Source organism: Zonotrichia leucophrys, chromosome 11, assembly GCF_028769735.1.
Source record: "Zonotrichia leucophrys gambelii isolate GWCS_2022_RI chromosome 11, RI_Zleu_2.0, whole genome shotgun sequence".
Taxonomy (NCBI): domain Eukaryota; kingdom Metazoa; phylum Chordata; class Aves; order Passeriformes; family Passerellidae; genus Zonotrichia; species Zonotrichia leucophrys.
In genome coordinates, this window is record NC_088181.1 from 1,068,306 (window position 1) to 1,094,928 (window position 26,623).

The 26,623-nt window shown below is 49.8% G+C and overlaps 1 protein-coding gene across 4 annotated transcripts in view; it reads left to right on the forward strand.

Annotated features, from left to right (window-relative positions):
• The first annotated feature begins 3,266 nt into the window (after positions 1-3,266).
• FANCA (FA complementation group A) overlaps positions 3,267-26,623 on the forward strand; it is a 33,328-nt gene continuing 9,971 nt past the window's right edge. For 2 of the 4 annotated variants that reach the window (XM_064723074.1, XM_064723077.1), the window contains exons 1-27: positions 3,396-3,815; positions 4,690-4,762; positions 4,913-5,055; positions 5,343-5,438; positions 7,052-7,125; positions 8,045-8,190; positions 8,788-8,870; positions 9,278-9,311; positions 11,505-11,571; positions 12,249-12,361; positions 12,945-13,021; positions 13,522-13,663; positions 14,158-14,291; positions 15,645-15,755; positions 16,131-16,226; positions 16,299-16,358; positions 17,105-17,193; positions 17,603-17,663; positions 17,755-17,804; positions 18,829-18,905; positions 20,100-20,204; positions 20,690-20,832; positions 21,649-21,719; positions 22,747-22,846; positions 24,834-25,033; positions 25,150-25,246; positions 25,914-26,090. In XM_064723074.1, coding sequence (XP_064579144.1) covers positions 3,507-3,815; positions 4,690-4,762; positions 4,913-5,055; positions 5,343-5,438; positions 7,052-7,125; positions 8,045-8,190; positions 8,788-8,870; positions 9,278-9,311; positions 11,505-11,571; positions 12,249-12,361; positions 12,945-13,021; positions 13,522-13,663; positions 14,158-14,291; positions 15,645-15,755; positions 16,131-16,226; positions 16,299-16,358; positions 17,105-17,193; positions 17,603-17,663; positions 17,755-17,804; positions 18,829-18,905; positions 20,100-20,204; positions 20,690-20,832; positions 21,649-21,719; positions 22,747-22,846; positions 24,834-25,033; positions 25,150-25,246; positions 25,914-26,090 — 2,928 coding nt within the window. In that variant the 5' untranslated portion in view covers positions 3,396-3,506. Of the gene's footprint in view, positions 3,334-3,395; positions 3,816-4,689; positions 4,763-4,912; positions 5,056-5,342; positions 5,439-7,051; positions 7,126-8,044; positions 8,191-8,787; positions 8,871-9,277; positions 9,312-11,504; positions 11,572-12,248; positions 12,362-12,944; positions 13,022-13,521; positions 13,664-14,157; positions 14,292-15,644; positions 15,756-16,130; positions 16,227-16,298; positions 16,359-17,104; positions 17,194-17,602; positions 17,664-17,754; positions 17,805-18,828; positions 18,906-20,099; positions 20,205-20,689; positions 20,833-21,648; positions 21,720-22,746; positions 22,847-24,833; positions 25,034-25,149; positions 25,247-25,913; positions 26,091-26,623 lie in introns of those variants that run through there. The other 2 variants (XM_064723076.1, XM_064723075.1) reach the window with 2 other exon arrangements.

Below are 26,623 nucleotides of genomic sequence, written 5' to 3' on the forward strand. Positions count from 1 at the left end.
ACAGCCACTGGGAATGTCTGACATGGGAGCAGGATCACCTTTGGGCACACGGGCAGGCCTGGATGGTCCTGACAGAGCAGAAAGGACAACCAGTGCATGGGAAAGGTCAGAGGGAGCAAATGAACATTCTCCTCATGATGAGCCTCCCATTTCCATGATGGAAGGAGAATAAAGCCCTGACTCAGCTCCATTAACCGATGAGCATAAACTGGGATCAATCCCAGAGCTGTGCTGGCAGGGCTGGGACAGGGACAGAGCTGGAACACAGCTGCTCTCCTGTCCCACACAGCCAAAGAGCTGCTCCAGGGCTGGAGATGCCTGTCAGAGAGCCTGGGATGGAGCAGAACAGCCTTTCCCAGGGAACATGAACAGTGCCAGCTCCATCTGTGGGGCAGAAACTGGGGTAATGGAGCTGGGATAGTGGGAAACACAGCCCTGCGTGGGTTTGAGAGAGGGGAGAAGGGATTTAGGTGATCCAAGGTGTCCATGCATCTCTGGGAATGCTCAAATGCACCGTGGGAAGTGCTGCAGGAGTTGGAGCAGTGTGCCAGTGGCATCTCCAGCTGGATCCATGTGGGATCCTGCCCAGCTGCAGCCCCTGGATGTGGCACTGACATCTGGCTCTGGATTGAATCACAGAATCACAGAATCACAGAATCACAGAATTATGAGGTTGGAAGAGACCTCTAAGATCATCAAGCCCAACCTATGCCCTCACACCTCAACTAGACCATAGCACCAAGTGCCATGTCCAGTCTTTTTTTAAACACACCCAGACATGGTGATTCCACCACCTCCCTGGGAAGAGCATTCCAGTGCTCTATTATTCCTTTGGTGAAAATTTTCTTCCTAATATCCAACCTATCTCTTCCCTGATGTAGCTGGAGGCTGTGTCCTCTGGTTCTGTCAGAGACCGACCCCACCTGTCTGCAGCCTCCCTTCAGAAGGTGTAGAGAGCAATAAGGTCACCTCTGAGTCTCCTTTTCTCCAGGCTGAGCACCCCCAGCTCCCTCAGTGGTTCCTCACAGGGTTTGTGTTCCCAGCTCCTCTCTCGTTGTCCCCTCTGGACATGCTCAAGCATCTCCACATCCTTCCCGAACTGAGGGCCCAGAACTGCACACAGTGAGAGGTTTGGATGCCCGGTTTACCCGGAATCAACCCTTTGGAGCCGAGAACAAAGCCGTGCCGAGCCGTGCCGAGCCGTGCCAGCTTTCCAGCGCCTCCGGCCACAGCCGGGGCGGCACCGTCGGGGATGGGAGCGGGAGGACGTGCGGCGTTTGAAGGAAAAGCCGCCCTGCAGGATTCATGGGAAGGCATTTGCATGATAAAGCACGGAGCCCTTTGCTTTGGGTAAATCTGTAATTAATACTGAATCGCTGTGTAATTAAAAGCTACCGGCATGGAAAACGCAAACAGAAGCCAAGCGTATGTGTGTGTGTGGATGAGGGAAATAGAATTAAAGCCAAAAGAAATAGGGGGAAAGGAAAGATGAAGTGTTTGGGAAATGGTGTCAGAGCGCTCTGGGAGGGTTGGAATTTCTGGCTCTGCAGTGTGGAAGCAGGGTAAGGTGGGGAGCTGGGGTGGAGAGCAGACAGAGCCCTTCCCCTGCCGCCTGCAGCGGGGCTGTGCCCCTGTTTGTCGTGGGTAATCCATTCCTCAGCTCTCACATGCACAAAAACAATTCCTCACAAAGCCACAGGAACCTGGGATGAGCGTGCAGAGCACCTGTGGGGTGGATGTGCCTCTCCTGCTTTCCTTCCTGCTGCAATAAACTGGAAACATAGAAAGAAGGAGCATTTTACTGGGCAGTTTGCTCCTGCTGGATGCTGGCCTCGGATACGGCCAGAGGTTGAGAGGGACACTCTGAGAGACACCTCGGGGACATTTGTGACCACTCTAGAGGCATTTTAAACACCCTGGGGACCTAAGGGACACCATGAGGACCTTAAGGTCACCCTTGGAAACTCCCTGAAGACCCTGAAGACATTGCAGGGATGCTGGGAATAAACTCTGGGAGCACTCTGGAATGCCAAGCTCCCACTCAGATTCCTGCTGGGCCAGTCATGATGGGGGGATCCCAAAACCTGGGGCTGCCACAAGCTTGCAGATGGCACTGGGGGTTAGGGTGGCTCGGGAATGTGGCCTGGCCGGGGTTCCCAGACTCGGTGGGATTCCATGGCACTGTCCATGCTGGATCTGCTGGCACTGCTGGGAAGTTCTCCCTGCTCTGGCATCATGTGCTGCTGACTCACCCAGCCCTGCAATAAACCATCCCCGGCCAGCCCAGCAGGAGCTGCTTCCCGGTGCTGGACACACCCCGGGGACTTCATCTTTCCATGGGGAATCACCCCTGCTGCTCCAAGCCACGGTGGCCAACAGCAACGGCTCATCATCAGGAGGGATCAGATCAGAGGGAAAAATCCCTCTGGGAATTCTCCTCTGCTCCCTGTGACACTTTGTGGCCATTCAGGACCTGAAGAGATCTGAGGAAAAAGAGGGAGAGGGGTTTTGGACAAGGGATGGAGTGCCAGGACACAGGGAATGGCTTCCACTGCCAGGGGGCAGGGATTCATGGATACTGGGGAGGAATTCCTGGCTGGGAGGGTGGGCAGGCCCTGGCACAGGTGCCCAGAGCAGCTGTGGCTGCCCCTGGATCCCTGGCAGTGCCCAAGGCCAGGCTGGACAGGGCTTGGAGCAGCCTGGGACAGTGGAAGATGTCCCTGCCCATGGCATGGGATGGGACAAGATGAGCTGTAAGGTCCTTTCCAGCACAAACCATTCCCTTCAATCCAAACCATTCCGCAATTCTATTATTTATTCTCCCAGCAACGCCGGTGATTCATCTCTTTGGGAATTCCAGCCACTCCTGTCCCCTTCCCTGGGTGGGATCAGGGTCAGCAGCATCCTCACGGCTCAGAACCGGCAGGATCGGAGCTCCCCACCGTGTCGCACACTGTGGACCCTCCACAGCCGGGGTCCCCTCACCGTGTCCCACCCCCTGCACAGCCGGTGCGGAGCGGGTCCCGTCACGGTGCCCGTGCCCCGTGTTTCCCCCGCCCTCCGTGCCCCGCTCCCGCCGCTGCCGCCGCCCTTCCCAACATGGCTACGCCCATCTCAGCCAGCACAGAGCGGGCGGCAGGGGGCGGGACCACGCCGCGCTTCCAGCCAATAGACAGAGGCAGCAGGGTGGGCGCGGCACGGCCTCTGCTCCCTTCCAGCCAATGGGGTCGGTGGGCTCGGCCAGCGGCAGCCAATGGCGGCGCGGGCTGGCGTGGCGGGAAGCGGCGGCCGCGATGGCGGGCGCGGGCGGGAGGAGCTGGCGGGACCTGCTCGGTACGTGAGGGTCGGGTCGGGCCCGGGGCGAGCTCTGAGCCGGGCGAGCTCCGAGCCGGGCGCTCCCCGCGGGGACAGCGGAGGGGACGGGGGCGGTGAATGTGCCCCCTCTGCCTTCGTACACCCCTTCTATACCTGCACACTCCCCTCCCTCTGCCCACGTGTTCCGATCCATGCACTCCGCTCTGCTTTCTTCAAAGGCGCCGTGCCCCAGGACACAACACCTGCCCGTGTACACCCCGCAGTCTCTGCCCTCATGGCCCCCGTGTGTTTCCCTCACACCCCTCTGTGCCCCCATCCCCTGCAGCAGGAGCACGAGGTGGTTTTGGGGTGCTCTGGGCACACGCTGCTCCATAAACCCAAACTCCTCAGCAGGGAGAGCCAGGAAGAGGAGAAGCCCCTTTGGGAGCACAGCGGAGCTCCAGAGAGCGACATTGCAGCTGCTGGACCAGCACCAGAACCTGGCTGAGCTGCTCCTGGAGGTAGGAATGGTGGATCAGCCCCAGAACCTGGCTGAGCTGCTCCTGGAGGTAGGAACGGGACATGGCCCAGCTGGGGCAGTGGGAGAACCCAGCTGCAGGTGGGCTGTGGAGTCCCTGTCCCAGGAACACAGTGCTCCATGGAACTGGAGAGAAAAACCTGCAGTGTAGGAGTAAGATGAGGCTGAAAGCTCAGTGTCACAGAAATGGGATTGTTAGCCCTTCTCCATCAATGTTTCACAGGCTAAAAATGGTTAAGCGTGGTGTGGGACAAAGGGAAATCCAACACATTTTCTTTCAAGTCAGAGCTTCTTGTGAATCTAGGGAAGACAATTCAGAAGAGACTTGTTTTTAATCTGAATTACCAAGCACACCTGGCTGACATGGCTGTCCTCATGACAGCCTTATCCTGAGCCACTGTTGTGATTCAGCTGCATTCTCCCTCTCCTCACACACTGATTTTACACTTACAACAGATAACGCAAATATCTCCCACAGTTCAGGATCTGCCTTTCTCTAGACAATATTTCCCTTTATAAAAAGAAAAAGAGGGTTTAACTAGAAAATGATCCAACATTTGGACATGTTTCATCAAATATTTATGGCCACGTGGCTTCACAGAAAGATAAGGATTATAGAAATTCTGCTCCTGGTGCTGCTGCTGAGCTGTTTGGTCCCTGAGGATGAGGAATTTTGACCTGTATCTCCTTTTTTATGAATAAACTGACAATAACTAAACACACATCTCCGGTAAGGTGAAATCTGTGCTTTTCCATGTGGGAGCTCCGTGTTAATTTCACGTCAGTTGCTCCAGCAGTGCAGGGATGGGTTTGTAAATGTGTGTGACACACACACAAGGGTTTTATTTGGTTTGCAGGTGGGAGATTCAGCCAAGCCAGGTGTGCAGGATGGGGCAGAGCACCAGGGAGTGTCACCAGAATCATTTATAGGTGAGCACCTCCCAGGCCAGATGTGGGCTGGAACCCTCCTCAATATTCAATTTTTGCCTTTATGTGCAACCCCAGTTCTGCTTTCTTTTCATTGTTTTGGTCCTGTTTCTTGCTTGCCTGGTGATGACAGCCTTGTGCCTTGCTGTTTAGTCTCTGTTCTGCAGGAGCAGGCCTCAAAGCTGGGTGTGCCCACAGCGACCTTGGCAGCCAAAAATGCCATTGCCAACATGGAGCAGATCTGCCAGGATCCTGCCAGCCCCTCCAGAGTCCCACTGCTGAACTCTGACCAGAAAGTAAGGTTTATCTTTAATTTAGCAGCAAAACAGCACTGCTAGCTTTCACTTTAGGCCCAGTTTGCCTGCTCTGATTCAGCCCCAAACATGAGTGAACACTCATTCACCGAGGTGCTCGATTTGTCTTGCTTATTACAAGATAAATAAGAAGTGAAGTTTAGGCCTTTCCCCTGAATTCCCTCCATCATTTGACCCTTTAAAGAGCAGCAAATAGGGCAAATTGCTTTTTTGAGAGTGTGTTATTCACAAAGGGAATTATTTCTGCTTTGTTTCCGGGGCAATGCCAGAAGAGATTGAGCTGCTTGCTTCAGACTGTGAAGGATCTGCTGGCAAACAACATGTTCTGTCGCTCCCTCTTCTGCCAGGAAATGTGGAAAATGAAGGTGAGAGCTCATGGAGGAGCACTGTGGTGTTACACACCATGAGGATTCACCCATGGGATGTGGCATTTCTGAATTCCTGGGAAAGACTGGTTTTCCTGACCTCCCAAAAGCATGAGCTGAGTTACACATGGTGGGTTTTTTTTTAGTTGTTCTGTTTATTTTAGAGCAACTTCAGTGGGAACTTCCTTGTGTCTGCAGTGGGATTTGCTTTTTCAGCTCCGTGGAGGTTTGGAATGGTTTGAATTATTGGAAACTGCCACAAAAGGTCACTGACAGCACTGTGGTGGTCAAGTGCTGTTCTTGGGGTCCATTGCAGAAACCCCCAGCTGCCAGTGGGGTGACACAGTCCCAGAGCCCCTCATGTGCTCTGCCAGCAATATTCCAGGTGTCTTTGGCATCCTGGCTCTCTGCTTTGTTTACCTGGCAATGGTGATAAGGCAAAGTGAGGTCACAGAGAAAGAAACCAGATAGCAGATAACAGCTTGTGCTGCCTGACAGATGGGATGTCTTGATTTCATTTGGTGCATTTTGTGGAGACAAGAGGTGCTGTGAGTGGAGTCAAGGGCTTTTTATGAGTGGGAGGGCTCTGATTCCACCCTGCTCCCATGGGAAAGGAGGAAAGGCTGATCTGCCCAGATAAAGGGCTGTGCCCTGGTCTCAGATATCCTCTGCTGAGCTGAAAATAGAACTGTGTGTTTCACAGGCTGATTAGCATCTCCTGCTGCTGGGGCAGACATGGGATAAGGCAGAGATAACTGTAGCTGAGGGTGTTACAGTGAGAATTAGGTTGTGAAGACAAAGAATGTGTGTGAGTTTGGGGTCAGGGTGTGAGGCAGCTGCTGGTCATGGCACAGAGCTCCTGGGGCTTTTCCCTGTGCCCAAGGCTCCCAAATGCCTCTTCCCTCTCAGGGTGGGGAGGTTTTGTGCAGGTGTTGGTTGTGCCTGCAATGATCAGAAGCTGCTGCACCTTTCCCCTGCCAGGTGCTCCCTGCAGGGTTGCTTTGCTGGCTCAGGGCTCCCCTGGACGTGGGCAGGAGCTGAAGGGATTTACAGGGCAGCAAGTGCATCACACAGGGGCAATGCCTGGTGCAGATTTTTGTTCATTTTCCCTTTGTGTCCATCAGCCTTTCCACCTGCATGATTGCAGAGTCTCTCCCTGTAGTCTCCTGCAATCTCAGCTCTGTTGGGGTATGGACTTGTGAGTGGCAACCTTGTTCCACAGGGACTAATCAACAGTTAATAGACTAAAAGACAATTCTCTAATCTGGATCTGGATCTGCATCAGCAAAACCTGAACCTGAGTCATGTTACCTGTTTCCTGGGCTATCCCTGCTCCTTTAAATCTGCAGGATCAGCGTTATTCCAGAGGGGAAAGATGAATATATTCATTACTTGTCCACGAAAATTTAAAATGATGATGCACCTACAACCCTAAACCACCCAAAATTTCTAGAAAATACAATCTCTCATCACCAGGCATTTGCTGTGTTGTCAGTTTTAATGCTGGGTGGTTGGAATAAGCAGAATTGAGCTTTATTTCTCGTGTACCATGTGCAATAACCAAATGCTGAGTGGCCAGAGCAGGCTGTGACCTGCTGCTGCTGTGTCCTCAGGAGCCCCTGGTGCTGGAGGCCGTGTGGCACCTGCACAGCTGTGACATCGTGGGCCTGCCAGAGCTGCTGGACAGGTGAGCAGGGCCCTGGGGGCTGCAGATCCCCCAAAGCCTCTTGGGGCATAATCTGGGATTAGTCATGAGTATTCTGGAGGGAGGATATGGTCAGGTGCTGCCCAGGGATCAGATTAGCAGGATTTAGGAGCTGCTCTGGGCCTGGGGGGTTACTCTGGGGTGATGAGCCCAGTTCAGGGCAGGGGCTCCTTGCTGGCCACCAACTGGATTTGAGAAAGTCTTGCTCTGCAGAAAGTGGGTGATTCCGTCTTCACGAAATCTTACACTTTTTTGGTCTGGCAGAGTTAATCTCCAGAGAATTGTTAGTCTTAGAATTTTGGGTTTTTCCCCCCAACAAATGCCCAAGACCAATTTGGACAGGGCTTGCAGCAACCTGCTCTAGTGAAAGGCGTCCCTGCCCAAGCATGGGGTGAAGCAAGATGAGCATTAAGGTCCCTCTGAGGCCAAACCATTCCATTATTCCATGATCCAGAGCTAACAACTCCCCCATTTGTGGAGTTCAGGTTGTCTCCTTATTGTGTCCCAGTGATTTTCTAGGTTCTGATATTGGTTCACAATGAAAGCAATTCAAGGGAATCAAAGGCATAGATTAAGAATTTAATTTCTTTTTTGAAGAAATTTTGAGTGTCTTAGAAATTGGATCTGAAATTCTTCTAGCAGAGGTTTCCCAATGGAAACATTCATGTCAGGGATGGGGAAATATTGGATGCACAATTTCACCCACATTTTTCCTTTGCATGTGTGTGTCTTGTGGGACCTTTTTATAAAGCAAATAATATAAAAAAGCAACTGTAAAGCAAATGTGCTGGTCCAAATTAAATAAAGGAAGTGGCACGTTTAGGGCAGAGGGCACAGGTGGAGACAGCCAAGCCTCACAGAAAACAGGAGGGGTTGAACTGAAGGTGCTTTTGTGTTGCAGGAGCCCAGCAGGCCCAGCAGCAGTGGAGTGGCTCTGCAGCAGCCTCTGTGGCCTCTGTGAGCAGGCTGGGGACACCTCCCGTGGGGACACCTCCTGTGGGGACACCTCCCGTGGGGACACGGAGCTGGCACAGAGGATTCTCTCAGGCAAGGCCCTGGGCTGGGAGCAGGGCAGGAACTCAGAGGTGGAACAGCACAGGCCTCACTTTGTGTTTCCTCACCTCATTTCTCTGGGGAATATATTTTTTTATATGTTTAACAAATTTAGCAAATTTTCTCCCTTTAAAAAAATATTGATTTGAATTTTTCCATTCCTTAGAGTTAGGGTAACTCAAGAAAGTGTAATTGTGAGGGGTGTGGTTCAGGGATGGCACACTGGCACTATGACACTGCAAAGCCACGGAGAGATTCTGGGCCAGAAATATTTCAGAGTTCCATTTCCCCCCTGTCCATTTCTATTATTTATTTTCTTAGCTTAGTTAGGAAAAAAATCCCTGCAGTGTCTGAGTGTGGACCAGTGCAGCTGGTGAAGTAAAGTTCTGCAGAGGCCATGGAGCACAACTGCAAATTCTTTAGGCTTTAAAATCCTTGAAGTTCTGGATTCTTTCTCCTGGGAATGATTTGATTCCAGGGCAATAAATGATTGCTGTTAGTGGGGGCTGTTGGGACAGGTGGGAGGGGAAGGAGCAGGTGACCTGTGTGCAGAGGGAATGCTGGAACACCAATTTTTGTCTTGGTTTGCAGACTTTGCCATCGTGTTTGTTCAGCACGGCTTTGAGCAGCCCTCGGAGCTGGGAAGGAAGGTGGAATTCCAGAAGGTTGCCTACGTAAGGACAAATGAACCTGGCTGCAAATGGTGCTTCAATAAAGCAATGCCATTGATCTCTGGCTCTTGCTGAGTACAAACAATTCAGGGCTTGGAGCTGCAAGGGGAGGGTGCTGGTACAGGTGCAGGAGTGGGAAAAAATGGTGAAACCAGAATTTTTCTATGGAGAATTGCTCCGAGGTGGCACATCAAGGGGTTTTTTAGCTTCCTTTCACCTGGATTGCTTGGGTGTTCCATTTGAATATGAGACATGGAATGCTGTAAGGTTGGAAAGTGCTGCCCTTCTGTCTATTTTATCTGTTCTGTTGCACAGCCTAAGGTCAAAACTCTTGGAGTCAATTTACTTTTTCTGCATTGAACTGCAGCCCTTTGAAACTCTAAATCCATTAATTTGTCAATTTTGAACAGATCTGCCGTGCTGTCTTACAGAGGATGCTGGCATGTGAGTATTGCTGTGGTCCCAGCTTTGTGCAGCCACTGCTGCCTCCAAGACTTCCATTCCTTGCTCACTGCTGAATCCCTGAGGAGAAATCCTTTGCCTGGCTGCTTTGTCTGTGCTGTTGTGCATAATATTTATGTCACTGATTTTATTTGCCTCTGCTTTCCCTGTCGTTCTCCTGAAGTGTCTCCAGACGCTGCAGATAATTTCTTGCCTTTTATGCTACTTTGTTTTTCTGCTCCCAACTGTAACATGATATAGATACCTGACCTGATTTCCTGATTTTTAACAGGTTTTTGGAAGCAGGTGGAGCACAGAGGTTAGGCCAGGATCAGCTTTGCTGCTTGGATTTTTTTTTTTTTTTTTTGCCTAGTAAATTAGACTTTGAGTTGCCTTTTGCTGACTCACCGTTTGGATTTGCAGACCAATGTTTCCTGAAACCTCTATTTTTGTGCTGAGCCAAGACATCTGGTGTAGGTGTGGAGCCCTTAAACACCAGTGCTCATGAACTGCAACGTGCCTGCCCTGGCCTGAGCTGCCCTGGTGCCTCTGCTGAGGGCTCAGCCTGGCAGCAGCTCCTGATTTACCAGCAAATCCTGGTGCAGGAGGGCTAAACACACTCACATGGGGTTATTTTAGTCCTGTGTCACAGCTGATCCTCACGGGGAGATGCTGTAGCTCTGCTGTCCTGTTCCTTACACACCCCTGGCTGGTGTCACCTGTGTGCAGCTGCTGTCACTGCTGTCTCCTTAGTGACAGCGATTCCTGCTTTCCCTGCTGCCTCCTCTCCTGCTCGTGCTGCTGTCTCTGCTGTAGGTGACCCCAGCCAGGCCAGGGGCACTGCCAGCCCCATCCCCTGCCCCAGGTGCCACAGGGAGCACAGTCTGTACTCTGAGGTGCTCACAGACCTTGTGAGTTCTTCTAAAAAGCCGCAAGAGAAGCGCTTCGTTATTTAATATGCATGAATCCCATCTCAGGTGGCCCTTTAAGAGTTGAAAGCCAGCCCTTGTGAGCAGAGGAGTAGTGATTTTGGAGGAGGAGGAGGAGGAGCAGGCTGTTGGCAGGCAGACAGGAGTCTGCATCCTGCTCTTCATTTGCCCTTCCCGTTTGCGCAGCCTGCCTGCCTGCAAAATGCATTCCAGCAGGTTTATGTAAGATATTTTATTAGTCCATACTTTGGGGTCACCTCTGAGGGGTCCCACTTCATTAATCTCTGGAGAACATCAGGATTTTTAATGTAAAAGAATTCCCTATTAGTGAAGACCTTCCCAGGGGGAGAAGGACAGGCTGGCAGGAGCAAGGGAGCAATGTGCTCACTGCAGTGATCTGGCAGGGCTGAGCTGCTGTGCCTGAAGATAAGCTGAGTTTATCTCCTTTGCTTTATTCTCCCCTCCTTAACCTTAGAGTATTCCTCAGCAGGAGAGGAGAGTGTTACATCCTAAAGCCCTGGTGGCACGTGAGGGACGTCTGGTTCGCTGCCCCTGCTCAGGAAATTTCCTTTTCAGGGTTTTTTTCCTTGACGAAATGATTTGGATACACGAACCAAGCTCCTTTAGCAAGGAAAGAGGAGGGTTTTCAAGGCGGGGTGCCACAAAGCAGCAGTGCTGCTGCAGCAGGCTGCAAAGCAAAGGCTTTCCCAGGCTGTGGGCTGGGAGGTGTGGGCTGAGCATCGCCAAGACAACGCTGCGCAAGCTGCCAACCTGTCTGATCTCCGCCCGTCCTTTCGGGGCAGATGGAGCTTTTAAAGGAATTCCTGCCATGCAAATGGCACATTTCAAACGCGTGGCCCTCCCCCCCAGCCTGCCCTTTGTCTGGACCGGGCTTTGCAGGGTGCTTAATGCAGCTTGTGCAAATCCCAGACGGGCTGTGCGCTGTGCTCACACTCACTGGGGCTGGGTTTGGGAATGAAACCCTGATTTACAGGCGTTTTTAGATGGCTTCATTATTAGCATGTTCTTGGGAAAGGTTTTTAATTGGTTCAAGGGCAGTGGTAATAGTTTCTGAGTCCCTGTGTCACTTTGGAGAAAATCTGGGAAGAATTCAGCACTGCTGAGCGGCTTCTGCACATTTCCCTATGGGGCCACCTTTGCAAAGGGGCACAAATTGCTGATTCCTGTTAATTCCCATGTGGGGTTTACACAGTTCTTTCTGTCACAGTTCTTTTCTCATTGGGTTTTTGTGTGTTTTGGGGTCCAGGGGTGCTTGATGCTGTTGGTAAAGAGAAGCAGGAAGATGTTTCCATGGTGCAAGCTGTGAGGTTCTGGTAAGAAACGTTCCAAACCGTGTCAGGAGTGGGTTTTTATCCACTGTTGCACTTCTTACTGAAATAGGAGCAATGCTGTGGGGTGTTTTTGACTTATTTGCACACACCCCCAGCTCTCCCAGTGCTATTTGTGCTTGGTGTTCTCCTCTAATAAAATATGTGCAGACAAAAGTGCTTGTAAAAAAGATAAGGACCAGGAAGGAAAGTGGATTCTGGCAGTGCTGGAGCCAACCCTGGACCTCCCTCTTGTCATGCCAGAAATTCCCCATCAGGTTTCCTCACTGCTTCTGAGCAGAAACACCTGGAAGGTGAAATCACCTCCAATTCATGCTTCCAAACTTGTTTTATTTAACTGTTCATGTCACCTTCAGCCCTGTGCAGGGATAGCCCTCAGACTCACATTTAATCTGATGGCTACAGAGTGCTGAGTAACCATTCATTGTTTTGGTTTTTTAAATATATATCAAAAAGTATATATGTGTGGCAATTTGAGACGATATAGAATAAAAATCAGTAATTCCCCCTAAGCTGCAGCTGGCTGTTCCTATTTCATCAGCAGCTGGTGGATCATAAATTATCAGTACCTGGCTGATCATAATGATATTATCAGTACCTGGCTGATCATAATGAATCAGTACCTGGCTGACACTATTTCTGGTATCTCCTTGTCCTTGCAGGCTCAATGTGTTCCACGTGCCCCTCTATGGAAGTGTGGCTCACCCGGATTCCTTGAGGCAATTTTTCAGACACACCCTGACCGAGGTTCTCACCTACAACCCCGTGCTGAAAGGTGGGAATGGCCAGGGACAGGGGTCTCCAGGTGTGTCCAGAGCTCTGTCCCACAGTGAGTGGAGGATCCAGAGCCAGAGCAGCCTCCAGGCTTCCCAGCTCCTTCCTGGGGTCTGTATAGCAGAGTGCCAAATCAGGCAAAATATATCACCTGAGGGTCATAATTCAGGAGAAGATTTTGGGCAGGAAGGTTCTAATCCTGGATCAGTGATTGTGAAGCTTGATGTTTTTGGGGAGGAATCTGTTTGAGCTGTGAAATCTGAGCTGTGCAGTCCCCAGGAGCTGTGGTCTGGAGCTGCTCGTCTGCTGTGTGGGAGAGCTGTGTCATGGCTGGCTCCCGGATGAGAGAGGTTAATGAGGGGAAAGCTGATTCCTTGCTGCTTCTCTGTGCATGTGCCGTGTCAGCCCACGCAGGGGGGATCACAAAGCAGCTCTGGGGTGACAGAGCCATGAGGGAATGGCCCAGTCCCTGTGCCACACACTGATGGGAGACAGAATTCCACTGGGCAGTGTTTAAAGGGAAACCTGTGTGTTTTGGGCGTGTTGTAAAATCTGCTGCTGGGGTTTTCTTTCTGTGGGTGCAGTGTCTGATGCCATCCAGATGCAGAAGGAGTGGAGCTTTACCAGGACCTCTCCCCTGCTCACGGCTCTGTATCGCAAGGTACCCAGAGAACTGTGTTGTGCTGGGTTTGTTTCCACTGCAAAACCTGACATCAGGTTATTGGGAATTAGTGCAGCATTGTCCAGTTGCAGCATCCAAACCAATCACCAGAATCTCTGGGGGGAGGAAGCATGAAGGAAAAGAACAAGAGTGGTTTTTGCTAGTGCAAAGCAGTTAATGAGAGCAAAGATGCTGATTGGAGATGTGAATTTGCACTGCTGCAGTGAATGTAGAGATGTGAATTTGCACTGCTGCAGTGAATGTAGAGATGTGAATTTTCCCTGGTACAGAGTAAGACATGAGCTCTGAGAGAATGGGAATTTTACTGTTTATTGTAGCTGATGCTGGTTCCAGTCCAGGCTGACACTTGGGCCTGGGAAGCTGATCCAAAAGCTGCAGGATAGTTTGATAAATTCAGAGAAAAGCCTGTCAGCCTTGTGTGTACTCCCCTGTTTCTTGTGGCTGTGTGTCCCAGCTAACAGGAATTTCCCTCCCTGCAGCTGCTGGTGGCATTCAGTGTGAAGGAGGCCGTGTGCCAGCTGCAGCAGGTGCTGGAGACCCACGAGGTGAACTGGCACCACGTGCTGTCCTGTGTGTCCACGCTGGTGGTGTGCCAGGCTGAGGCTGGGCAGCTCTTCAAGGGTAGGTGGGCACTGCCAGCCTGGGTGTGCCCCTGCTGCTGGGGGGCAGCACAGGGCTCCTGCATGGCAAAGAGCAGCAGCACAGCACATCTGCTTTTCCATCAGGCTCCCCATGTCTGTGGGGATGGCAGTGCCAGGCCTCGTGCCTGCCGCTTCTCTAGCTCTGTGTACAGCCCAGGGTGGTGGTTTGGTAATTACCTTCATCGTTAATTGGCATGGTGGTTACTGAACCTTAGTTCCAGCTCACCTTTGCTGGCAGAGCTTGTTTGTGAGAATTCCTTACTAATTATCCCAGTGCTGGACTCCCTGCAGGGAATCCAAGTGTGTTTGACAGTTGAAAGGGCATAAAAAAATAAGATCAGACCCCAGAGGTTCTCCAGGCTGCAGTACATGTCCTGCCTCGTGTTTTATCTCAGATATTTGTCTTCATTTGCTGCAGAATACCCGGCACTGATGTCAGGAGCAAAGTGTGAGGTTATTGTTCTTTGTTCCTAGATCTCCTGAGCCATCTCCTGCTCAAGGCCTTTGAGAGTTATGACATGGAAAATATGATCACTGCCTTCCTGATCGCCCGCCAGGCTGCTCTGGAGGGCCCTGCTGTCTTCATGCCTTACTCTGAGTGGTTCAAGGTGAGACTCAGTGAGGCCTGGCCTGACTGGGAGCTTTGTTTTAATTGTGTCAGGCAACCTGTGCATGAGGGATGCTCTGCTGCGTGGAGAGAGCCTTGTCCCAGACAGGATAGCCAGGAATGAGAAAGGGGAAGAAGAATAAAAAAGCAAAGCACAAGGGATTGTACTGATATTAGGAATGATTGAATATTTATTACTGCCTTTGTGTCTGCAAAGAATAAATTTATTTGGTTTTCCCCAGTTTTCCCTCCTTTCATCTTTTAGGTCCACCTGGCCTGTTGTAGTTATTTGCTAGGAATGCAGACATGTAATTGCTGTTATTATCATCCCTTGGATGGATGGCAGTGTCTTGATAAGCAGCACTGTTGTCATTGCATAAACTGGGGGTTATGGCAGAGGAAGCATTGCTGTTTCCTGGAGGTTTGCATGCAGCTGTAATTGCTGTGTTTGACCTTACAGATAATTGCTTGTTGCTTTTAACTTAACCAGGTGGGTGTTTTAGGGATGCAAATCCCCACGCAAATTCAACCTGGAAATTCCTTTGTGTGAGTTTGCAAATGTAAGCTCAGCTTTGGCTGATAGAGTGTCCAGGAGGTACCAGGAGGTAAACTGGTTGTGTTCCTGTAGTCCCAGACTGGTTGTTTTCCTTAGAATGCCCAGATAAACCTGTGTAGAAACCTGCAGATTTGTGATTCCCTCATGAATATCAATCTTCTGGTGCATCTCAGAGGTGCCTTGTTTGAGTGTTCTCATGGCAGCAGACTTCCACAGAGATTTCTGTAAATCACCATGATCCAGGGGAGCCCCTCTGCTCTGGAGCCAGGCTGGGACACCTGGGGGGGCTCACCTGGAGAGGAGAAGCTCCAGGGAGAGCTCAGAGCCCCTGAAGGGCTCCAGGGAGAGCTCAGAGCCCCTGAAGGGCTCCAGGAGAGCTGGGGAGGGACTGGGACAAGGGATGGAGGGACAGGACACAGGGATGGCTCCCACTGCCACAGATCAGGGTTAGATGGGATATTGGGAATTAGGGATTCCTGGCTGGGAGGGTGGGCAGGCCCTGGCACAGGTGCTGTGGCTGCCCTGGATCCCTGGCAGTGCCCAAGGCCAGGCTGGACAGGGCTGGGAGCAGCCTGGGATGGTGGAAGGTGTGGCAGGGGATTGGATCTAAATGGTCTTTAAGGTCCCTTCCACCCAAACCATTCCATGATCCTGTGAACTTTCTCTGGAGACTTCTCTCCAGAAGGGTTCTCCTGACAGAAATGGGACGTTTGGGATTGGTGTGCTGGGTTATGGCACTGCTTGGATGAGGATTCTCTGCACACTGAAAGGTTCTCTTGCCATGTTCCCCTGATCCAGGCTTCCTTTGGGAATGCTGGTGGCCATCATGGGAGCAGTAAGAAATCTCTGGTCTTCCTCTTGGAGTTCCTGTCAGAGCTGGTGCCCTTTGAAGCTGCCCCGTACCTGAAGGTGAGCAGGTGCTGACAGAGATGGTTTAGGTCCTGAAGTGCCCCAGAGTCACTGCCCTTGTGCTTGTCAGCAGGTTCAGCTCATTAGAAATGTTGTCATAGCAATTGCATTACTTCTGTTCATTATTCAAACCCTTTTCTTCCTGCAATGAGGAGGGACAAGATGATTTTTTTGATGGGGAGGATTCCTTTAATGGAATTAAGTTTGAGCCCTTCACTGATTTTGTTTGTTTGTTGTTGGGAAAGATTCTGTCAGTTGCCATGAAAATGCTTGGTTAAGGATAGATCAATGACACCTTTGGGGGGTGTTTGAGGTGCCCATCAGTGAGAATGAGCTGGGATTTTGGCACTGGCAGAGCTGTGTGTCCCCTTGCAGGTGCACATCATGTTCCCGCCGTGCGTGCCCGGCAAGCACCGCGCGCTGCTGCTGGAGTACATCAGCCTGGCCAGGACCCGCCTGGCCGACCTGCAGGTCAGCACAGCCCAGGGAGGGGCTCTCTGTGCCTCTGTCCCACCTGCAGGCTGTGACCTCTGACCTCCCCAGGTGGCCATCGAGGACATGGGGCTCTATGAGGACCTCTCTGCCCCCGAGGAGGCCGTGCAGGTACTGCTGCTCTGTCTCGGATTCATCACCACTCATCCACCCCTTTCCCTCTGGAAATGCACTGGGGTTATCAACCCTGCTGCCACTCCAAGGCTGAGTGTGCTGCCAAGCCTCCAGAGGTTTTGGTGGCCATCAATACAGGATGTCCCCAGTTTTCATGGAGTGACATTTTATAGGCATCTTGGTTATTTTCGGTGGAGCACTCCATCTCTGTGGGGTGGGACCAAAGGGTGGGTATTCAAAGGAAATTTGGGGGGTGTGGGACCAAAGGGTGGGTATTCAAAGGAGATTTGGGGGTGGATTCTACACTCTGTGGTTCATGATGAATTTTGGGTAACAACAATAATTTATAAGGAAGTGTTTGGCTTTATTATTCCTTCCTACATTTGGATCAGAGGAAGAGGCCTCACTCACATGATTACATGAAATACAGGCTGGAGGCAGGGTAGCTGAATATAACACAAGAAACCCAGTCCTGTGATGAACTCACAGGCATAAGTGAGGATTTAATTTAATTTTTCCAAGTCTGGTCTGGTTGTCAGTTGAGAAACTTGTTGCAGCTTGAGGTGTGTTACAACTCAAAGCAGAGGAACCCGGGTGTCAGTGTCATCCCCTGCAAGTGGGGATGCTGTGTCCTGATCCCACATGTACAACTGAAATAGAATCACCACACAGCACACTGAGAGCAGCAAGGGTAAGTTCATCACCACCCTTGGTTCCTCACATCCTTCTCCCCTGTGAGGCAGCCCCAGGCCCAGGCTCTCCGTGATGTGGAAAAGGCCCTGCAGATATTTGAGAGCAGCAGGAAGATCCCAACCTCTGTGATAGAAGCCAGGTACTGTGTGCTTCTCACCTCCCCCTGGGCTTAGCTGGAACAATAATAATTACAACAACAATAATTGCAGAAGCCAAGTCTGAATCAAAGTAAGGAAACAAGAAAAATTGAGGATGTGAGCAAGGGAGGTTTGGGGAAGCTCTTCCCACATCCTGAGGAGTCATCTTATTAGAGGATATTTGTGGGGAGAGTGAAAAGGCACATTCCCCTGTGCAAATGAAGGCCAAAATTATTACAATAAAAAGCAAAATGAAAGAAATGAAAAACCACTGGCTAATCTGAACCTGGTTTGTCTGTGGTTATGCACATGAGCATGTTGTATTTGCAGGAGCCAAATTAACTCCTGAGGTGGGGAGATGGCACTTTGGACCCTTGGCATGGTTAACACTTTGCTCTGTTTATTTCCCAGCATTTTCAGACGACCATATTACACTTCCTGGTTCCTCCCAGCCCTGCTCAGGCCCCGTGTGGTCAGTATTTGGCTTTTTTCTCTCCCCTCCCACCAGCTCTGTGTTTGTACACAGATCATTTGCCCCTGCCCTGCCTTTTCCTCTCTTGCAGCTCCCCAAAACCCCAGATGGACGAATGGCTTTTATAGACTCCCTGAAGAGGTATTCACACATCCCAGCGTTGTTTTCTGTGCTGCTGGGCTTTCTGTTTGGGACATTTGATATCAGATTATCAGAGGCTTTGACACCTTGGTTACAACCAACCTCTTGGCAGGGCTTGGTGCTTGCAGGCTGTGCATGGAGGAGTTTATCTGTGCAGTCTTCAGGTGTGCAATCAGTCCTCTGGCCACTGTGAAATCATTATTTAGGAGTCCCTCTGGCTCCAGGTACATTTTTATGCAAATCTTGAAGGACACGGCTGAATGTAAAATTTCCCCAGGAATTCTCCCTCTGTGAGAGGCTCTTTGGGAGGGGATAGGGAGGGCAGTGAAAGATGAGACTGAAATGTCTGCTAATGCTCCAGGGTGATGCCCCAGGAGGACACAGCTCCTCTCAGGACTCCAGCTTGCCCTGCCTGCATGGTTCAAAGTGCTTTTCTGCACTGCAGGAGCAGCTCCAGTTTACATCCAGTAGTTCCTCTGTAACCTCTCATGAAGGAGGAATGTTTGCAGCACTGCCTGCAAATGAGGTGCTGGGCCCTGCCTTGTCATTCCAGTCTGGCTCCGAAATTAAAGGCTGCATCATTTGGTGAAATTAAAGTGGGGAGGGAAGCAGCTGAGTTCTGGGGAGCCTCCTGGGACGTGCCCTCAGCACTAAACGCTGCCCTGCAGAGGAGAGGTCACACCTTGGTCTCTGCACGTTCGTGTTTTACATCTGTGAGTGCTGCATCTCACAGCCCACACTCTTATGGCATCCTAGACATCAACTAGACATGAAACAGGCATGAAAAGATTAATTAATAACACATACAGTACTGGGTTTGTGTGTGCTACATGTGTGCAGGGCTTGCTTTGAAACTCTGGGTAGAAAATCTCTGCCCCTCATGTCAGATGATTAAAAATGCTTCAGATGCTCTTTATGCTTCAGAGTCCCTCTAATTACATTTCACAGAAGGGCTGTTGTTTGTGCTTATTTAATAAAGGCAGTTTGTGGTTATGCAGGGTAATAAATCTCTTTTTTTTCACAGAGCTGACAAAATACCCTCAAACTTGTACTCCACATACCTGCAAGCCTGTCATGCCATGAAAGAGAAGGTGTTACAAGGTAAAAAATGCAACATTTACTTATGGATCAATGTGAAATGGTAATTTTTCCACTGCTGCCCTCCTGAATTGAACATTTTCAAAGATTTATGGCTGAATAGGTATTTAATCCATATAAATAGGTGTTAATGCTGTAGTGAGCTGTCCAATTCTCACTCCTGCAATGACTTTTTCTGCCAGCCCTGCTGGGTGGGATTTTTGCAGTGCCTGGGAGCCCTGTGCTGTGCTGAGGCTGCAGATGCTGCCTGAGCCTGAGCTGGCTGAATTCCACCCCCAGGACCTTTCCATGAATCAGCACTGCAGCCTGGGCTGGGGATTGCTGTGCTGATCCCCTGTGCAGAGACTCCTGTGCTGCCCTGGCATCCTCTTTGAGAGGGGATTAGGGAGGTCTGAGGGGCAGGGAAAGGATTCAGCTCCTGCTTTGCAATGTTTGGGTGGGAGCTGAGCCCGGGCCCCATCCCTGCAGCTTTACTGGGCAGGGCTGTGGATGCTTAATGAGGATATTTAATGGGGATATTTAATGAGGATATTTAATGAGGATATTTAATGAGGATATTTAATGAGCTGTGCTGTTCCTGTCAGCAAGTGAGTGCTTCAGACTCACCTTCCAAGGTTTGCACACAATGCAAAGGTCAGGCTGGGTGCAGGGATGGTTCCCAGTGTCGATGTCAGCCTTGGCCATTTGCTGTTCTTGCTGCTGGGGATTCACTCCTGGCCCCTGGACAAGGAGCTGTTCCTGCCTAACAAACTCTGGAGGTTTTGGGGATGGGGCAGGCACTGCTGGCATCTCTCCCTAGTGGGAAAAGGAATTTCCTTTGATTCCTTCTCTCGAACAAGAAGCCAGAGTAGCATGGGACATCTGGAGAAGCTGATGCTGAATCCATGCTGCAATGTCTTTGTGCATTCTGACCCCAGCCTTGAGGACAGCAAATGTTTCTGTGGGGGGCAGAGCTAAAGGAAGTGGCAAGAAAACTCTGAAAACAAAACTTTTTTGCCTCTCGTCTTTAAAAACCGAATTCCTTTTTGCAACTAGGCATAAACCCATAAATGATTAATTACATAGCACATTCTGAGAGTAAAAACAAAGCTCTGTGTGTGGCAGACTGACAGTTTGGGGTTTTGTAAAAGTAAATTCTGCTCCTGCAGAGAGTGCAGGCAGAGATTGCTGAGTGCATTTCCTCTCCTCCCTGTCCAGATGCCTCCAAAGCAGAGCCCAGCCATCCCAAGGAGCCTTTGGAGCAGCTGGAGGCTGAGCTGGCTGAGCTCAGGACCCTGGTGGTGCAGCAGGCTCAGTGGGAAGGTATGAGGGAGTGCTTCTCATTGTCTGTCCCAAAAGTGCCTGAATAAAGTGTGGCTGGTGCTGGCAAAGGCACAGCAGGAGTTACTGACACCTGGTAATCCTTCAGAGCTGATAATCCTTCCAGCTGTGAATATGTACATGTTAATGTCTGGTGTACTCCTGCCTCATCTGGGGCTTATCTTTGTGATAACCACACCAATCTGCTGCCCCATTCTGGGGCTCACCTGGTGGCTGGGCCCCCTTTGGAAAGCATTTTCCCCTCTGGTGTGAAAACTGCTCCTGGGGTGTGTTAGTAATTGTATAGGTAAAAAATAATCCTGTGGATGCTGACCTACTGTGTCCCAGCCAACATCTTTTGCTTATTAAAGCTTTTCCTAACATCCTTTTGACTCTGACTGATTAAAGTTTACATTTTTGCTTGCTCTTGCTGCTGTGGGGGGTTGTGAACGTTTCACACCTGCTCTCCTGTGCCCCTGTCCCCGCAGAGGTGGCAGCAAAGCTGGCCCTGGTTTCAGACAGACTCGGCGGTGCCCTGGGGGACAGCAGCGAGGACAACGAGGCTGCTCCTTGCAGTGCCCGGCTCAGGGTGGCCGTGCCTGCCCCGGGGCTGTCACCCTGTGCCCAGAGGGTGAGTTCCAGCTGCGGGGTGGGGCTGGGCAGGGAAATGCATCTGCACGGCAGGTGGGAGAGGCTGCTTTGTCTGCAGGAAATGCACTTCTCCCTGCACAGGCCGTTCCTGTGTTTTAACCACCTGGAAGTTGCTGGATGATGGGATCTGGGGATATTCTCTAAAAGCCTTTCCTCAGCAGCCTTGCCTGGGTGTTTGTTGTGTGCTGGGCTCATTCCTGGGCTGTTATGGGCTTCATTTTCCATCCTTAGTGGATCTGTGTCGCAGACATCTTTTCATGTAAAATCCTTTCCTTAGGATTTTTTCCTCCTGAGAAGCTGAGAGGCCTCAGGGACAAAATGCAAACATTGATTATCTGCTGCTGTGGAATGCAACAGGTGCATCTGTGATTGGTCTCATGTGGATGTTTCTAATTAATGGCCAATCACAGTCAGCTGGCTCAGACAGAGAGCTGAGCCACAAACCTTTGTTATCATTCCTTTCTATTCTTAGCTTAGCCAGCCTTCTGAGGAAAGCTTTTTCTTCTATACTTCTAGTACAGTTTAATGTAATATATATCATAAAATAATAAATCAAACCTTCTGAAACATGGAGTCAGATCCTCATCTCTTCCCTCAACCTGAGACCCCTGTGAGCACCCTCACAGATCTGTACAGCTTGGAGTGAATCCCATTGACCAGTTTGTTCCCTTGTTTTCATGTCAGGAAATGTAATATCCACAAAGCAGAAATCTAGGCCTCAGGCATGCAGCCTGGCAAGCAGGAATCAGCAGTGTGGGTTTCACTCCAGGTTTATTCCTGGTGCTTTTTATTGCAGGTTGTTGATCTCCTGCTGACATCATTCTGCCAAACCCTGCTAGCTGCTTCCTCTTTCAACCCTCCTGACAGGTAAGTCCAAGCGTAGAGAACCCAAAGTGGGTGATAACCAGAATTCCAGCCCTTGTGCAGGGCTGAGGAGGGACCCTGGCTGGTCACAGTGCCAGGCTGGCAGTGCAGCTGAAGTGTCTGCACTCCCAGAACCAGGGCACTCTGAGGCACATCAGTGAATAAACCGAGTTTCTCTGATGTCACAGATCCCTTCAGCAGAGTGGCCTTTGTCTCTCTGTGCTCCGTGCCAGGGTTTGAACACCCCCAAAGCAGAGCTGGGTGCCCTGGCTGGGGGATGGCAGTGGAGCCAATGCCTTTGGTGCTGGAATTCCTCCTGGCAGGGGCTGGGGGGCTCTGGGCTGAGGAGCAGAGGCAGCAGTGCCTGCCCTGGAGCTGCAGCTCAGCTCCTCCTCCTCCTCCTCCTCCTGGAGCAGAGCCTGTAAACATCATGGGCAGCGTGTCAGTGCAAAATCACTTTGTTGGGCAACAAGGGCGTGCTGAGGAGCTGGCTGTGCTCCCAGCTGCCCTCCCTGTGCCTGGGCAGCCAGGGCATCCTTCCCTCTCTGGCACTGCTCTGCCCTGGAGGGGATGAATCACTGCTAAAAGCCTGGCTGAGAACTCCCTGTGACAAACACAGTCCCAGGAAATGGTGTCTGAGCACAGCTCCCACCTGGCCTGCTCTCAGGGTGGGTTTTTCTTATCAGGGCCTTGTAACAGCAATTCCTTCTTGCTTTGTATTGTGATCTCATTTATTGCTGAGCCCCAGGCAGCTCCTCCTGTCCCTGTTGTCCCCTCAGAGGCCACTGTGGCCATGGGAGATGCCAGCAGGGTTTGAGATGCCCACAGTGCCATCCTTGTGTGAGCAGGGCACTGCAGGGTTCTGTGCCCAGGTACCCCAAAGTGCCCTTGCTGTGAGCCCTGTGTGGAATGATAATTGTGCTGTGTTTACAGACAGGCCTGGAGCAGCTCCAGGCTGTTTGAGCATCTTTAATTAGCTGTTGCTGTGCTGGGGATGGGTTTAATGAGCTTGTGGTTTCCCGTGCTGCAGGCAGGGCCCGTGCCTCTCCCTGCTGGTGAAGATGATGTGTGGACACAGGAATCTCCTGCCTGCACTCCTGGCCAGGCTCTGCCAGCTCCTTTATCACCAGGTCAGCTCTGCAGCCAGCAATCCTGCACAATTCCATCCTGCTCCATTTCCTGGCCTGGGGGGATGGATCTGTCTGGGTTGTGTTGTGGTGGGAGGGGGGACTTCACTGCCCTCCAAAAACAAATATCCCTCAAAAAAAATACCTCTCAAAAAAATACCACTCAAAAAAATACCCCTCAAAAAAAAAATACTCCTCCAAAAAAATACCCTTCCAAAAAATATCCCTCAAAAAAAAAAAAAAACCCCAAAAAATACTCCTCAAAAAAAAAAACCTCCAAAAATATCCCTCAAAAAAATACCCCTCCAAAAAAAACCTCCAAAAAATGCCTGTCAAAAAATACGCCTCCAAAAAAAAACCTCCAAAAAAAACCTCCAAAAAATACCCCTAAAAAAAACCTCCAAAAATACCCCTCCAAAAAAATACCCCATCCAAAAAAAACCCTCAAAAAAATACCCCTCAAAAATATATCCCTCAAAAAAAATACCGCTCAAAAAAAATACTCCTCCAAAAAAATACCCTTCCAAAAAATATCCCTCAAAAAAAAAAAAAAAAACAAAAAAACCCCAAACCAAAACAAAACAAAAAAAACCAAAAAAAAATACTCCTCAAAAAAAAACCCTCCAAAAATATCCCTCAAAAAAACCCTTCAAAAAAATACCCCTCCAAAAAATACCCCTCCAAAAATACCCCTAAAAAACCCTCCAAAAATACCCCTCAAAAAAAATACCCCATCCAAAAAATACCCCTCAAAAAAATATCCCTCAATAAAAATACCCCTCAAAAAAAATACCCCTCCAAAAAATACCCCTCCAAAAAAATACTCCTCAAAAAAAAACCAAAACAAACCTCAAAAAAATACTCCACAAAAAAAACTAAAAAAATACCCCTCCAAAAACACCCCTCCAAAAAAAAGTCCAAAAAATACCCCTCCAAAAATACCCCTAAAAAAACCTCCAAAAATACCCCTCCAAAAATACCCCTCAAAAAAAATACCCTTCCAAAAAATACCCCTCCAATAAATACCCCTCCAAAAAAAATACCCCTCAAACAAAAAAAACTCCAAAAAATACCCCTACAAAAACCTCCAATAAAATCATACCCCTCCAAAACAATAATACCCCTCAAAAAAAATACCCCTCAAAAAAAAAATACCCCTCCAAAAAAAAATCTCCTCCACAAAGATCCCTCAAAAAAAAATACCTCTCCCAAAAAATACCTCCAAAAAATAAATATCTTCAAAAATCCCCTCTTTTGTCAGGGAGTGTGAAGCTGCCCTCAGGAACACGAGGAGAATTTTTCCCTACAGAAATATTGCTTGTGGAAGGTTAATGCATTCTGAGACATTTGAACAGAAGCTAAAATAGGCAAGTTTAGGGAAGAGACAAAAGAAAAATGGTAGAATGCTTCACTCCTGAGCTTCCACGTTGAATAATTCAGTTGTAAAAGTTTAAAAATAAAACTCAGATACCCCTGCCTGGGCTGCAGCAGTGCAGGGTTTGTTATTAAAGAATTGCTTGGTTTATTTCCTTTGCCCTGTGATATTGCAAGGGTGAAAACAACAGGCTGATAGATGAAATCAGCTGTCAGAGAGGCTAAAAAGCCTTGAGAATCCCCAAAACTGAATTTACAGTGAATTATTTCAAGTTGCTGTACTACAGAAACCTGCAGTTCTGCTGTGGGTTGTCTCTCATCTGCTCAACTTTTGCTGCACTGCTGGGGATCAGAAACAATGTTCTGCTCCTTCACTAAGTCTATTTTCTGAAAGGTGTTTTGGTACAAAAAAAGGTTTTTCAGAAAAGTGGTTTGGTACAAAAAAAGGTTTTGCAGAAAGGTGTTTTGCTACAAAATGTTACAATAATACAAGTGGAGTATTATACAGTGTCAAATAAAAAAAAATTTAAAATGTTACAATGAGACAAAAGGTAAGAATTTTACCACAAAGTTACCAAAAATATCTTTCTCACTCTTCACGTTTTTTGCCTCGCAGGGTCCTTCCCTCGGCGCCGCTCACATTTTGGGACTGGCAGCTTTTGTGATCCACTTGAGTGAATGCAGAGCTTTAATTCCTGCAGTGGAAGCCGATTTTGGGCCCTCTCAGGCTGCTCCTGGCAAGGCCCTTTCTGTCTCAGAGTTCTGGAGCTCCTTGCTGGTGTGCAGGACAGAGGAATCCTTTGTCTTCTGCTTGAGGTGAGTGGGGCCTCCCCTCCATCCCTGCTCCCCCATGGATGTTCTGGAGCATTTCCAGAGCTTGTGGAGGAGGTTGAACCCACCAGACAATGGAGTTCTTTCCTTTTCCCTCCCAGGTTTTGCACTGCAGCAGCAGCTTACCTGATGTGCAAGTTCTCATCCTGCTCCCGTGAGGAGTTTTGTGCCTTGGTTCCTCCTGGCCTGATTAAAAAGGTAAAAGGGGAAAAAGTTCTGCTGTGACTTGTGAGAAAGTTCAGTCTCAGCCCAGGTCCCTGTGCAAGCGACACTCTCACCAAGAAAACAGAGCAGAAATAAATCTGTGTGCCCTCCTCTCTTAGCTGCACACAAACAGAGCTGGCTCTGGTTCTGGGGCAGACACTGTGCTTTTATTCCAGCTGCAGGATGTGCTGGTTTTATTCCAGCTGCAGGATGTGCTGGTTTTATTCCAGCTGCAGCCCCTTCTGGTTTTGTTCCAGCTGCAGGATTTTTGCTGGTTTTATTCCAGCTGCAGCCCCTCCTGGTTTTATTCCAGCTGCAGGTTTGCTGGTTTTATTCCAGCTGCAGCTTGTTTCTGGTTTAGGTTAGGGGGGGGGGAGTTTTATTCCAGCTGCAGGATTTGCTGCTTCTGTTTCATTCCAGCTGCAGCCCTCCTGTTTCTGTTTTTATTCCAGCTGCAGTTCCAGCTGCAGGATTTGCTGGATTTATTCCAGCTGCAGCCCCTCCTGGCTCTGTTTCTATTCCAGCTGCAGGACTTGCTGTTTCTGTTTTTATTCCAGCTGCAGCACCTTGTGCAGGATTTGCTGGTTTTATTCCAGCTGCAGCCCCTCCTGGCTCTGTTTCCATTCCAGCTGCAGGATTTGCTGTTTCTGTTTGATTCCAGCTGCAGTTCCTGGTGCCACGGCTGAGCTCGGAGGCTCGGGCCATGCTGGGTGAGGAGGCCCAAAGTGCCCTGAGCTGGAGCTCCCTGTCCTGCCCCTCTCTGAGCTACAGGAGAGCCAGCCTGGGCCTGTGGAGGCAGGCAGCCTTCCAGGAGCTCTTGAAGGAAAAGGCATTCCAGGTATGAATCTTTTCCATCACCCACATTCACCCTCTAATTCTCTCACTGTTTTAGATCTGCCCTTTGCAGTTTCCTTATTGGTGATCAAAAGCTTCTTGTAAGAGCTGGGTGCCTGAAAGTAAGGACTGAATACCTGAAAAGTTGTCTGGCAGCTGAGTCATGAGGGCTGGGTGCTGTTTGATGGGGATGATAAGGTGGAAAGAGGAAACCAGAGGTAAAACTTTTGTGTCCTACTTCTTAGAAAGGCTTGGCAAGCTCAGGAAGTGCAGAGCAAAGGCCTTTCCATCACCCTGCTCCCTGCTCTGCTCTCCCAGAAGTGGTGGAGAGGCAAACAACTGGAAATCCTTGCTTTTCTGGTGCTGTGTGTAATGGCAATGTTCCCTGAGCCAGCCTGGCTCAAACCATCCCAGCTTTTCCCTTTGTACCACCCTTGCAAGGTCTCTGATTTGACAGAGTCTCTTTTTATAACCTACTTCCTCCAGAACCAGTTTGTGCAGAGGGGTTGGGGTGTTCCTGGTGCCTGGCTCAGTGTC